Source organism: Artemia franciscana, chromosome 5 (genome assembly GCF_032884065.1).
Source record: "Artemia franciscana chromosome 5, ASM3288406v1, whole genome shotgun sequence".
Taxonomy (NCBI): domain Eukaryota; kingdom Metazoa; phylum Arthropoda; class Branchiopoda; order Anostraca; family Artemiidae; genus Artemia; species Artemia franciscana.
Genome location: NC_088867.1, coordinates 34,421,446 through 34,435,890, shown reverse-complemented (window position 1 = coordinate 34,435,890; position 14,445 = coordinate 34,421,446). Strand labels below are relative to the sequence as shown.

General features: G+C 36.2%; 1 protein-coding gene across 1 annotated transcript; it reads right to left on the bottom strand.

Annotated features, from left to right (window-relative positions):
* Positions 1-388: 388 nt before the first annotated feature.
* Positions 389-8,343, bottom strand: LOC136027316 (uncharacterized). The gene is made up of 2 exons (XM_065704436.1): positions 7,643-8,343; positions 389-6,057 (listed from the first exon to the last, which is right to left on the bottom strand). Exon 2 carries the CDS (start codon positions 5,574-5,576, stop codon positions 3,987-3,989), a length of 1,590 nt encoding a protein of 529 aa, XP_065560508.1. The 5' UTR covers positions 5,577-6,057; positions 7,643-8,343; the 3' UTR covers positions 389-3,986.
* Positions 8,344-14,445: the final 6,102 nt, after the last annotated feature.

Sequence of the window (14,445 nt, the reverse complement as noted above, 5' to 3'; positions counted from 1 at the left end):
CGGAAATAAAAAAAAAAACTCAAATAAAATTCTCATAATTTGGAAAGCCTTATTTTCCACGGGGGTATATTCCGGGGGGTGCTATTTTCCACGGATGTATTTTCCGGGGGGAGGGCTTGTATTTTCTGCGGGGGGGTATTTTCCACGGGGGATAGCTTCCAGGGGGAGGCGCCGGCCACCGTAGTTGACGGAAGGACTTGCCACTTTCTCTTGAAGATGAAAGACAGATACAAGTAAAAAAGGAAATGTAGAGATCCACACAGACGAAAAGTAACACATATAATGATGAATAAGAGAGAAGAGTTAATGCCTCAGTATAGACAAGAAAAGACTCGCTTTAATTTTCGGATGAATCAAAATCCACGAGAGCTTTTGACACCTATCACTTAAGGCTAATGGTCTTTTTTGTTCCCGCCCAATTTCTGAAACAGATTCTAAGAATCTTAATAACGCCACTGCTAGTATCTATTCGATAGCAAACTCGTTTATGAGACTTGACAAAAACATAAACAAGTGGGAGAAAAAAAACAAAAGATGTTTGTTTAGCAAAAGCACGTTAGATTCTACGGAGATTAATTTAAATGAACAGGTTATGTAAAAGAAAATATACCCACTGCTGAGCTAAAAATAGTGTTTTCTTTTGCACATCAATTTAAAGGGTAATCCTATATTTTTTCGCTCAGAGATTTTGATTCGATGTGCATTGAATGCAAATGGTAGAACTTGTACGAAAAGTAGACAAATCTTTTATTTTCGAGATGGGTGTCTGTTTTGAAATGTAAAGCGTGAACTCTCCCAAACCTCAACCGAGACCGAGTCCGTTTGGAAATGAAAATTGTTTGGCTATTGGGAGAACCCTTGGGTATTGAGAATTGCAAGCAGTTAGCCAGGTGGGTGAAACACCCACCTGGCTATTTTCTTTTAATCTTCAGTTCTCGAAGTCCACCAGTCCCCAAACTTAAACCTCGTCATGTTACTTCTGAATTCCTTTTTACAAATTGTGATGAAAATGAAATAAATGAAATAATTATGTGTATGAAATAACAATCCTGTGGAGTAGATGAAGTATCGTTAAAGCAACAAAAACAATTGTTATTTCTATTTTGACTCATCTGATTAATTTATCACTTGAAGAGGGAACTTTTCCAGAAAGACTTAAATTAGCCTGAGTGCTACCCCTTCACAAAGGGAAGTCAAAAAATGAACCGAGTAATTACCGATCCATTTCTATTTTACCTTTTTTTCGAAGATTTATGAGAAAGTAGTCCATGAAAGAATGTATGATTACCTCCAGGAGTAGAATCTTCTGTGCGATACCCAACTTGGCTTTCGCAAAGGACTTTCTACGGATATGCACCAGCTATCTGGAATTCAATCCCCTTGGAAATCCGGAACTCAAATAAACTTACTACCTTCAAGCGAGCAGTGAAGGGTCGTTCCAGAAATACTGTTTAGATTTGAATATCATGCGGTCCTCCTCTTTTCGATCTTTTCTTTTATTTTCTTTTTTTTCTTTTCTTTCTCTTCGTCACTCCCCTTTTTTCTCTTTTTTTTCTTTTTTGATAAATCCAGTTGATTCGTTGTTTCTGTTAGTTGATTGTTTAATTATTCTTTAGTTAAGTTTCTGCCCTAGTCAAGCACTTTTGTGCTTGACTGGCAGATTATGTACATGTAATTATGTGTTTTTATTTAAATATATATGATTGAATTGAATTGAAGAATTCCTGCGAACAAAACTCTAGCACAGCTTGCATCAAACAATAAGTGCGTAATTGGTAATTTGATGTGTGTGTGTAGACTTGTTCCTGTGTTTGCGTACGTTTGTGTTTTTGTGCTCCTCAATCTCATCCTGCTAAATAACTAAGAAGACTAATCCGCCATTCCATCATAAATTTACTATGAAAAAGTAGCACATAAACAGAATTGATGGAAATAAAACTAATTTATTGGGAAGATAACAAGAGGAAAAGTTTGTGTAAAACGAAAAACTCAATGCATACCCGTACTAATGAACTTATTTTGGAAGAAATATAGCCTCTCAGGCGCATACGGGTTAAAGCAAATAAAAAAGAATTTTTATTGAAATAGAAGAAAAGCGATAACAGTAAAAAGTTTGGGATTTCCCAAAAGGAATTTAAAAACCCTTGTCCATCGTATCTGCCCCCATTAAAATACAACAACGAAAACAAACAGTCCGCACATGCAAAAGTAAACTACCCAAAGAAAAAGGATGAATGTTTGAGAGGTTTTTCACTCTCAGAAATCATATACCTCAGGTGGCTAGTACCAAGCATGGCAGAAGTGTGCCAAGCATAGCGGAACTGTGAGAACAGTACTAAGAGTGAATGATCTGTGCCAAGCATGACATAAGTATCCCAAGCATGGCAGATGTCTGCTAAGTCTGATACAAGATCGTGATTTCATAGCAATCTGGGAATGTACATTATACAATTAGGCTAGTGAGTTAAGTAATTGAAAATTAAAGAGCCATTTGAAACAGACGGACAGAAAATAAAATCCTTCAATGATCTAAATGTGAAACGGTCAAACATTACTGTCTATGCATAATTGACTGAAAATGAAGAGAAATAAAAATAAATAATTATACCAAACATAAAAGAAATGGGTACTGCTATATACAAATAATTAAATCCTAAACGATTAAAAATTAAAATGAGTGCTAAAGTTAAACCAAAAAGGACACAAATTACTGCCCATAGGAGTTCGACTAGAGTTCCGTTCTAACCGTAAACCAAAATAAAAAATTGTCGCTAAATAGAATCTGTAAACCTTAATTGTTGATGTTTCCTGTAATTAGTATATTAAACACTAAATAATTATACATTACACATTCAGTTCATTTTCAATATCTTTCCAGTCACCTTGATTTTTATAGTGGTTTTTTTTTGTCAGTATTTTGGAATTAATAAGATGAAAGCTATTTTCCTTGTAATAAGATTAGGGCATTAACGTTATTTTGTGTTAGGGCGAGATGCACAAGATTTCGGAAAAAAACTTAAAGACGCTTTAATTAAATACCAAAAATGAACGAATTGTACAGAAAACGTAATAATTGTAGGAAAAACTATAAAAATCACAAATACTAAGCCCAAGTAACATACAAGAAATTTATAAGAAAAAAACTAAATTGTTTGTATTAAATGTATTTAATATACTTCAGACCAGATAAGAAACTTCATTATTTTTGGACATTGACGAAGAATGAGACAGAAATTTATGGAGGAAAAAATAATTTTCCTTGCCAATATTTTTTAACACATTTTTTTTTTATCAAACACGAAGATTTATCTATTCCAAATCAGACCAAATTATTTCTTCAAAATCACTGTTTTCATGCATTGAGTTCCTGGTAAATTCACTGTTCTCCCCCGATCCCTTCTGTGCGTTTTTTTTTCTTGCTGTTCACTTCAACTCGACTCAACCTTCTTTTTTTTCCTCTTTTTATTTCTTGAGACAAGCTTGAGTCCTTCGGTTGGTGGGCTGTTGTACATTTTACAGACACAGGTTCTCTGATTTCCATATTCCTTGCAACCCTTGAGTCTAAAATTTCAGGAAGTAAGGATTCATTCCAGAAGGCTTCAAGCTTCGGAAATATTTTTTCCCAGTAGTCTTTCGATCGGTGAACTGTAATTATTTCCCAATCCTCAATAGAGTTATAAACTATTAAGTGGCATACCATTTTATCCAGTATCTCGAGTTGGCCTTGTATCTGGGCGAAATACCTGTGATTTTTTTTTAGCTGAAGACCTTCACTGGATAATTCAAGAAAAAATGCTTTAACTAAATTTTTTGACTGGGCCACATCATAAATGGTTTTGAACTCTGGTATATTATGCACCGTTTTTATCTCTATAGGTGTGCCATTAGGGAGCAGCCCATCTACAGATGCAGCAAGATACTGATACTGTGGATGCACACTGAGTCCTATTTGATCTCCCTTTACGACTTTTAAGTTGAATTTGTTTTCATATGCTTCTAGTGCCATTACTTCTAAAGCCCTTTTTCATTGCGGCTGAGTATAATCTAGGTCCCAAGTTTCGAATTTGCTTAACAATTGGGGCAACTCTGGTGCTGTTTTTTCTGGTTGCAATTCTGTGGAAGTAACTACTAGTTATTCTCTTAGATCTTTCTTCAACACAAGTGTCATTTTTGGATTGGCCCTTGGTACTGTTGAACAAACAGCTTATACTGGCAAAATCCAATTTTAAATTCTCGTCAGTATATTTTTGTATGGCCAAATTCATTTCATCAGAAGTCATGTCTGGCTTATTGCAATTTGGTCCATAGTCACGATTACCAAAGTTATAGTTTCTATTTTTTAACTTAGCAACGTGTTTTCCTCCAAGAGCACTATAATAACTGGTCAAATTTCGTTTAGATATTACACGGAGTTTAGCCGTTTTATTACAATATTTTTTTGTTACGCTAGAAGGACTAAGCCCAAAAATATTTTTCCAAGCTAATTGATGCCATTTTGGACCTGAATTATAAGCAAGACTTGCTCCATGAACTCTTGCATGATATGAACCTCGTTTAGACCGGCTTATTTGCTTTCCTCCGATGAATTTAGCAACAACTGACATGTAGCTTTCAGCTAAGTTTGTAGTTGCGTCATTTCGAAGCTGCTCTGCTTTTCGACACACAATATCGACCTCTGTCATAACATCTTCAAACACGTGCAGGGGAAAATTATTCCACCGATCTTCTATTTTACTATTCACGGTCAATTCAGCAATCTTAGGACATCCAGAATCACATTTTGTGTGGTTTCCGAAAACATGGTACGGACCTCTTTTTAACAAGATTTTCAATTCTTCTGCTGTTCCATTATTTTCAGAATTTATTTTTATCGCACCCCTTAAATTTTTTGTCAGTTGCTGGATAATTCCTCGGGGAAGACATTTTGTGTACAAACCTTTTTTATTTTTGCACAAATTATATAGATGGGCTGTATAGTTTTTTGTGACGTGATTTGCACATTCATGTTTCCGTATGTTGGAACCGTAGGAAACACTTTGTTTTAGCTTATAAAAAACACTGGAATCACCGTCACCGATAAACTCTAAAAACTGTAATCCGTGCATCTCCTCACTGGAACGAAAGCCTTCAACTAGAATATCTGTTTCCATGCTCCTTGAATTTCCGTTATAATTCAGAAAGCAGAAATGATCTTTGGGAATTACTTTGGCATTTGCAGAAGAAAAACATATATAACAGTATTTATTTTTTATGCCAACATATAACAGTTTTTTCGTAAATGCATCTATGATAACTGCAACACATCCTTTGGCCGAATAATCGTGTCCTTTGCTACGCTTATTCCAGCCTCCATCACATATCACTTTTGTCCAGTATGAGTCCTCCTTATACCTATCATCATGAATGGCTGATTTTAAGGCCTCTCGTCCATTTTCTAGTAAAATTTCCGATAAACTATTCATCCAAGCATTACCAAGCTGCCTTTCAATACGGGAATAAACTATTCGTGACATTGGTTTCACTCCAAGCACCCCGAAGAATTCACACAGTGTAGAATACCCTCCTCCACTACCCATGGCTCCCCAAACAGCCTTCGAATTCAAGCAGCCTTTAAGACTTGATTTTTTTTTCGGAAAAAGCAACCTGTGTCTGGTCCGTAAAACTTGAAAGATATTCTTTTACGCTTGTTGCTGGACATTCTGGTTCACCTTTAATCCTCTTTTCCCAGTTACACTTATTACACTTAACTTTCAGTTCAGTTTTCAGGCCTTTCTTTTCTAATTGCTTTATAATCAATTTTCCGTGATCGCAACTGATTTGTGTCTGAATGCTGAAATTACTTCAGCAAGGAAATACCTTAGATTCACAATGCAGTTTCCATCTGGAATTCCAGATAAGTCTATCTCAGTATTCGTATCGGGGCAATCAACACCGTGAGAACCACTACCGTTTCCCAATTTATTTGAATCGTCTATGAGAGGATTTGCTGAAAATTCTTCTGAAATTTTCGATCCATTTGACAAATTATCTTTATCTTGTTCTCCAAGCAGCACCTTTCTAAAAAAAAATGAAAAGAACCATAGAAAAACAAAACAGCGACCCGGCTCAATAGTAAACAAAAGTCTAAAAAACGAAATTTTGATACTAATAAATACGTCAAAAGAATCGGATTTTAATTAAATTTATTCCTACCCATCAAAAGATAAGAGCCTGAGAAAATTTGTCTTATTTTGGAAAAAAGGGGGAAACACGCCCTAAAAGTCATAGAATTGTTTTGCCAGAAGACTGATCAAGGGTGCGTGTTTATTTGTTTTTTGTTTTCTTTTTCCCAGGGGTGATTGTATCGACCCATTGGTCCTAGGGTGTCGCAAGAGGGCTCATTTTAATGAAAATGAAAAGTTCCAGTGCCCTTTTTAAGCAACCAAAAATTGGAGGGCACCTAGGCCCCCTCCCACTTTCATTTTTTTTCTCAAAGTCAACAGATCAAAATTTTGAGATAGCCATTTTCTTAAGCATAGTCAAAAAACATAATAAGATGTCTTTGGGGACGACTTACTCCCCCATAGTTCCCGGGGGAGGGGCTACAAGTTATAAACTTTGATCAGTGTTTACCCTGACCTGATGCCCACTTAATTGGACAATCTGTCTTGGCTTTTTCTACAATTGGCCATGACTTGACTTTTCCCACAACTATTCCTTTTAATTAAAAGTCAACGGTTGAGGGGTTTTGGCTGAGGGGGGGGGGGTAGAGGGGAGGGAGCTACGTTGAAGGATCTTTACTTAGAGGAATTTGTCACGGGGGAAAAGAAATTCAATGAAGGGGCATAGAATTTTCTAGCATTATTAAAAAAAACACTGAAAAAATAATAATGAAGAAGTTTTTCAACTGAAAGTAAGGAGCAGCATTAAAACATAAAACGAACAGAAATTATTACGCATATGAGGGGTTCATCTCCTCCTAAATACCTCGCTCTTTCCGTTAAAGTAATTTCAACTATATATTCTACGGACTTGGTGATTCTAGGGTCATTCTTAAAGAACCGGGAGAAAATTTAAGCTTTAGTGTAAAGAGCGAGGTATTGACGAAAGGGCAAACCCCCTCATATATGTAATACAAATATACAAAGTTCTAGGTGCTTTTATAAGTTACCAAAAATTGGAGGGCAACTAGACCTCCTCCCCCACCCCATTTTCTTCAAAATCGTCAGAACGAAAATATGAGAAAGCCATTTAGACAAAAAAAGATATGCAAATTTCGTTGAACGGTTAGCCAAATCAAAACATGCATTAATTTAAAAACGTTCAGAAATTACATAAAAAAAACAGTTTTTTTTTAACTTCAAGTAAGGAGCGTCATTAAAACTTAAAACGAACAGAAATTATTCCGTATATGAAAGGGGTAGTCCCCTCCTCAACGCCTCGCTCTTTACGCTAAAGTTTCTTATTGTTTTAAAAAGTATAGTTGTGAGAAAGAGTCAAACTTTAGCGTAGAGAGCGGGACATTGAGGGACTACCCCCTTTCATAAACGGAATAATTTTTGTTCGTTTTAATGTCGCTCCTTACATGCAGTTAAAAAAAACTTGTTTTTTTTTATTTAATGGACAAGAGGGAATGAAACTTGTATATGTAATTTTTACTTACCGGTATTTTAAATTCAGCCACCTTTTGTTGATAATTTTCTTCCTCATATCTCAAATGTCTTATTGACTTCAGTTGACAAGTCAACTAATCAGAGACACAATGCCTTGGAGGCGTAATGCCTAAAATTGGATAAGAATCCCGCCTTTTTTTCTATTGGCTGATGAACAACGCTATTAAGCCGGAAACAGGGGTAAAATAAGTAAAAAGTAAGCACATTTTGAAATTGTATTTTTCTGATTTTGCTTTCAAACTATTTATGATAGACATCAGAAATTTTCTGTAATGGTTGTAGATTATAAAATCTACATATGATCCAAAATTCTACCCTCTGGAGCCAACTTCATACCTTCTAGCAAGAAAAATGTTGAAAATTAAAATAATTTTTTGCACCGTTAAAAATAAAAATATAACAATTCTGCAACCAACATTTTTTTTTAAATACTGGCAGGATGAACTAAAAAAAAAATCTACCGTCATTTCCCATCCACTAAATTTTTATTCACCAAACTAAAATAACTTGATTTCTTTTTTTTGCACAATAGGTAAAGCATATACAGAAAAAGTGAAACCAACATTTTTTTCCTTTTTAACTCGAGAGTCATCAAAAAAAAAATCAGTTCAAAATCACCAAAATCGCAGAAGTTATTCATGATTTTCTATCATAGGAGAAATAGCATTGGACACAAATTAAGACCATTAGCCTTAAATATGCCATTTGAACGATAGAATTTCATTCGGAATAATTCCCAGGACACAATTATTGATTCAGTGAGCGATTTATCAAGATAGAGTCTTTCAATTACGCAGGGTATATTCTCTTAATGTTCTGTTCAACCTACTATCTTGTGCTTATTCTTCTCCACAAGATCATCAACTAACTCCTAAAATACTTGTTTGGGACTTAAGTACGTTTTGGTGCATTGCATTTATGTTTAGGGTAAAGTGGTATACTGCACGCCGGTTTGGCCTCTGAGACTAGGGCGGAGGGGCTAAATAACTACACCTTCAACATTTCCCAGTGTTTTTGTTTCATGATAATTTTTGGCCTGTTTAACGTTAAATTACTGTTTTACACGCCAAAATGCTGGTACATGGTAATTCGTTGTGGCATTTTATTGTTTAAAAAGGGTAACCTACTAATGTTTATCAATTAACCCTCTAATTAACCCATATCAAAAGAAACGGGGTTTTATGGTGGTTTCAACTATATAAGCTTTAATAAGTGTAATCTTACCCATCAAATGCTAAAAGCCTGAGAAAATATGTCTGATTTTTGGAAAAGGGGAAAAAAACCTAATAAGTAATAGAATCTTAATGAAAATTACACCGTCAGTTTCGACGTATCAGATAACCCTCTTGTGGAAATTTCAAGTGTCTATCTAAAAAAAATGTGAAAATTTGAATTTTTTGTCAGAAGAAAGATCATGGATGAGTGTTTATTTGTTGTTATTTTTTCCAGGGGTGATCGTGTCGACCCAATGGTCCTAGAATATCGTGAAAGGGCTCATTCGAACAGAAATTGAAATTTCTAGTGCCCTTTCTAAGTGACAAAAAATTGGAGGGCAACTAGGCCCTCTCCCACACCACTTTTTTCTCAAAATTGTCGCGATCAAAATTTTGAAATAACAATTTTGTTGAGCATAGTTGAAAAGCCGAATAACTATGCTTTTGGGGATATCATGACCCTGCCACAGCCCCTGGGGATAGGTCTGTAAGTTAAAAAATTTGCCTATTGCTTGCGTAGGCTATAGCATTTGTTATTGGGAAGTTTACATGCATACATGTTTTTTTTTTTGGGGGGGGATTTCTACTGGTGAATTTTCCTCGGGGATAATTTTCACGAAGAGGGATGTTTGAAGGGAGTGATTTTTTTCAGCGGAAATTTTACGCTAGATTTCAGCGGAAACTTTACTAAATCAGGTAGAGTTACAGAAAAAGATATAGAGGAGAGTAAAAATGTTTGTGATACTTTGGATGTGAAGGAAGATTTGTTTTGTGATGAAGAATTAGCGACAATACTAAATGGATTGATGAACAATAAGGCTCTAGGTGCTGATAATGTGGTAAATAAGTTTCTTAATATGGCGGCTCTGAGATTAGAAATAAGTTTCTGAACATTAAGAATATGATTTTTGAAAAAGAGGAAGTACCTAGCGATTTTAGAAAAACCTTAATCAAACCACTCTATAATACAGGTGATAAGAGTAAATGTGGTAATTGTCGAGGCATTAGTATGTTCTCTGTAGGTAGCAGATTACTTAGTAATATGATTGAGAGATACTAAGACTGAAAGACTTTTTTGACTGAGAGATGGTGTAGACAAAGTTTTAAGAGAAGAACAGTACGGTTATAGAAAAGGTAGAGTATGTGTCGACCAAATTTCCATTCTTAGGTTAATAATTGAGAAGTGCCTGAGTTATCAAACACCTTTGTTCCTAAGTTTTAGAGATCAGGAGCAAACTTTTGATTCTGTTGATAGAAGAGCTTTAGCAAAGGTTTTATCCTTGTATGGTATAACCAGACAAATACATTAAAGTGATCAGTGCTATGTACGTGAATAACACTGCTGTGGTTAAGGTAGTAAATGAGGTAAGCAGCTGGTTTCGTGTTTAATCAGGAATTAAGCAAGGTTGTGTTTTATCCTCCTTTATATAAATAATATGGAGGGATTTAGTCTTAAGAAGCACATGAAAGGCAATAGGAGACCACGAATCAACATGGGAAGGAAAAATTCCTCTTGACTTAGATTGTGCTGATGATTTAAGCATCCTAGATGAAAGTGTGAGCAAAATGAATGAACTTTTTGAGGTTTTGCGAGTTCAGAGAGCTAGAATAGGTTTGAAAATAAATGTTAAGAAGACTAAATAACTAGGAATAAGTGAAGATGAAAAGTTGACGTTGGGCAACGAAATGATTGATCAGGTGAGCAGCTTCACTTACCTTGGTAGTATCATTTGTAAAGACGGTGAGAGCAGTGAAGATGTTAAAAGTAGAATAGCCAAGACTCAGGGCATTTGTTGACAATAAAAAAAGTTTGGAAAAATTGGAAGATAAGTGTGCAAACTAAGATTAGAATATTGTAAGCTACAGTGATGACAGTTTTCAAGTATGGCTCTGAAGCATGGGCACTCCGAAAAGCAGATAAAGATTTGCTACATGTTTTCCAGAGAAATTGCCTACGTATTTCAAACGGATCATATTTCAAACAGTAGGCTGTAGGAAAAGTCTGATTTAATCCTGCTTTCCAAGGCTATAATGAGAAAAAAGTTGACATGGTTAGGTTACACAATCTGCAGATGAAGGATGATAGGTGGCTAAAGATTGTCCTTTTTGGCTAACCGTCTAGGGCTAAACGGAAAGCAGGTCGTCCACGGTTGGGATGGAAGGATGTCATAAAGAAAGATTTGAAGATAATCATCAGAAAATCAGGTGAACCGTGATTCCAGAAGCCACTCTATTGATATGTCTTGTTTCATAGAACATACACAGAATCAGGGTCAGATTTAAATCTTTGGTACCCTTAGGCCCAAGTAATTTTTTCGGGAAGACACAAAGGTTATGGGGAAATTCCCAAAAATTCGGGGATAGTGCAAGTGCCAAACAGAAGGCAACCGATGAGTGATGAGCCAAAAGTAATGCAAGAGAGAGGGGATACCGAGCTCTCAGCTGCCATTCTTGGGGGACAGTGTATAAGTGGCGACGGAATTCCTGTATTGTTTTAAACTCACTTTTCTGATAATAGGTGGCGCAGCAGCAAAGTGCACCTGACACTTTGACTATAAATCACATTAGCCAGTTTTTGTTGAGAAAAAAATCGCTCTGTCTTCTTTTTTGTGCCCCTAGGGATTGTGCGCCCCTAGGCCCAGGTCAAGTGGGCCTATGTGTAAATCCTGGCCTGGACATCATTCTTATAGAAACTTCTTATAGAAAATGATCTTATAGAAACATATATAGCTATTCCTACAAATAATTTTTCTCGGAGCAAGATCTTATAGTTATAAGACAAAAAACGAAGCATTCCTTAGGGTGGGTCTTTTGGACCTTCCTTTCGAAAAATGTCAAATCTGCAGTTTTTCTCGTTTTCTTTTCCCCTCCTTTTTCGTTATTTTTTTAAGTTCCTCAGACAGAGGGGGAGGAGGTCTTTAAAACCGGCTTCCTCTCTAGCTACATCTCTGGACATGCCCATAGCATTTGCTTCAGCGACCCTCATACAATTACTTAGAAATATTTAGTAATTGGACACCTACATGCTAAAGTTGTTTTGCCCTTCGAAACAAAACGTTATTTTAAACTTCAGCCTTTCTCATGTTTTGCTCATTGATTTATAACCTGTTCATGTTTCGCAATTTCTTTGTCTGCAATGACGCAATTCATGTATTCTTTTTTATTACGCATCAATTCTTCCTTTTGTCACCCTACAAGTTGTTATGTTTGCAAAGATAAGAAAAGAATAAGAACCTCCATTTCCAAAAGGTTACGGACCTCGTTTCATTGACTGTAAGTCAAATAATAAGCTTTATTGAAGATGCAGTTCGGCCCCACTCTCTTGCAGGGACGTAATTTCGTCAAATCCTGGGGAGAGCAAAGATGGAACCCTTTTTCCCAAATCAAGTGAAAATCATTTAAGAAGAACTCATTTAAGAATTAATACCCAGAAAGCCATAAGTAATTTTGAGCTTCAAGGTGAACTACAGATTCTGAAAAATTTATTTCTTACATATTCTTAATAACTGGCAGTAGTGTAGCTCCAACATTTTTATTGGGGGGCAAGAGGGGGTGCTACATTTACGGAGTTAATGGGCATGTAATACCCTTCAAGGGAAAGAGATGTTGGAACATTTTTGAAAAACACAAGCGTAAATGTGTTCTTTAGATATCTGAACACATGTTCTTGAAAATGGTTTTGTAATGGATACTGTACACTCATTGAAAAAAAGTGAAGGTGGCATGTTGCTACCCTAAGTCTTCAAGGGTACATTTTCTTCAAGCAGCAAAAAAAATAAGTTACCATAACATATGGTTAGGTATGGTTAAATTACCACACTTAACCATACTTAACCAAGACGCTACTAGGTTAAATTGAAAACATTGCACCACACAAGTCTAAGTCTTGGGACAGTCCATGCCAGAGAGATTTATTTCAATCATTTTTATGGTTTTCACAAATATCTCCCTAGGCTCTGTTCTTTACCAGGAAATACTCCTTAAATACAACTTCAGAATTTCTCATGTTTTACTAATGAAACAGATCGTAAAACTGTAGTAAGAAGCGACCCAACTAAATAGCAACCGAAGCTCTAAAAAACGGAATTTTAATACCAATAGCTACATCAGTATTTACAGTTTTTATGCTACAGTTTTTATGCTGATTTTAAATATATAAGTCTCATCAAGTTTAGTCTTACCCATCAAAAGTTACGAGCCTGAGAAAATTTACCTTATTTTTAAAAAAAAGGGGGAAAAACCCCCTAAAAGTTATTTAACGACAATCATAAATTCAGCGTATCAGAAAACACCACAGTAGAATTTTCAAGCTCCTATCTACAAAAATGTGGAATTTGTATTTTTTTTGCCAGAAGACAGATAACGGATGCGTGTTTTTTTATGGCACTTGGTATTAACCAAGTGACATATAGCAGTCGGCAATTCTGTCGGTCTGTCGGTCTGTCTGTCGGTCCCGGTTTTGCTACTTTAGGCACTTCCAGGTAAGCTAGGACGATGAAATTTGGCAAGCGCATCAGGGACCGGACCAGATTAAATTAGAAATAGTCGTTTTTCCGATTTGAACATCTGAGGGGGAGTGGGGGCCCGGTTAATTCGCAAAAAATAGAAAAAATGAAGTATTTTTAACTTATTAGCGGGTGATTGGATCTTAATGAAATTTGATGTTTGGAATGATATTGTGTCTCAGAGCTCTTATTTTAAATCCCGACCGGATCTGATGACATTGGGGGGAGTAGGAGGGGGAAAACCTAAAGTCCCGGTTTTGCTACTTTAGGCACTTCCAGGTAAGCTAGGACGATGAAATTTGGCAAGCGTATCAGGGACCAGACCAGATTAAATTAGAAATAATCATTTTCCCGATTCGACCATCTGGGGGGGGGAGTAGGGGCCGGTTAATTCGGAAAAAATAGAAAAAATGAAGTATTTTTAACTTATGAGCAGGTGATTGGATCTTAATGAAATTTGATGTTTGGAATGATATTGTGTCTCAGAGCTCTTATTTTAAATCCCGACTGGGTCTGATGACATTGGGGGGAGTTGGAGGGGGAAAACCTAAAATCTTGGAAAACACTTAGAGTAGAGGGATCGGGATGAAACTTGATGGGAAAAATAAGCGCAAGTCCCAGATACATGATTGACATAATCGGAACTGATTTGCTCTCTTTGGGGTAGTTGGGGGGGGAGTAATTCTTAAAAATTAGAAAAATGAGGTATTTTCAACTTACGAATGGGTGATCGGATCTCAATGAAATTTGATGTTTAGAAGGATATCGTGTCTTAGAGCTCTTATTTTAAATTCCGACCGGATATGGTGATGGGGGCGGGGAGTTGGGGGGGGAACCTAAAACTTGGAAAACATTTAGAGTGGAGGGATCGGGATGAAACATGGTGGGAAAAATAAACACAAGTTCTAGATAGATGATTGACATAAACGAAACGGATCCGCTCTCTTTTGGGTAGTTGGGGGGGGGGGGTATTTCTGAAAAAAAAATGAGGTATTTTTAACTTACGAACAGGTGATCGGATCTCAATGAAATTTGATATTTAGAAGGATATCGTGGCTCAGAGCTCTTATTTTA

Bases quoted from the DNA above. Each gene is read 5' to 3' on its own strand.
- LOC136027316 (XM_065704436.1), bottom strand. From the start codon at position 5,576: ATGGGTAGTGGAGGAGGGTATTCTACACTGTGTGAATTCTTCGGGGTG.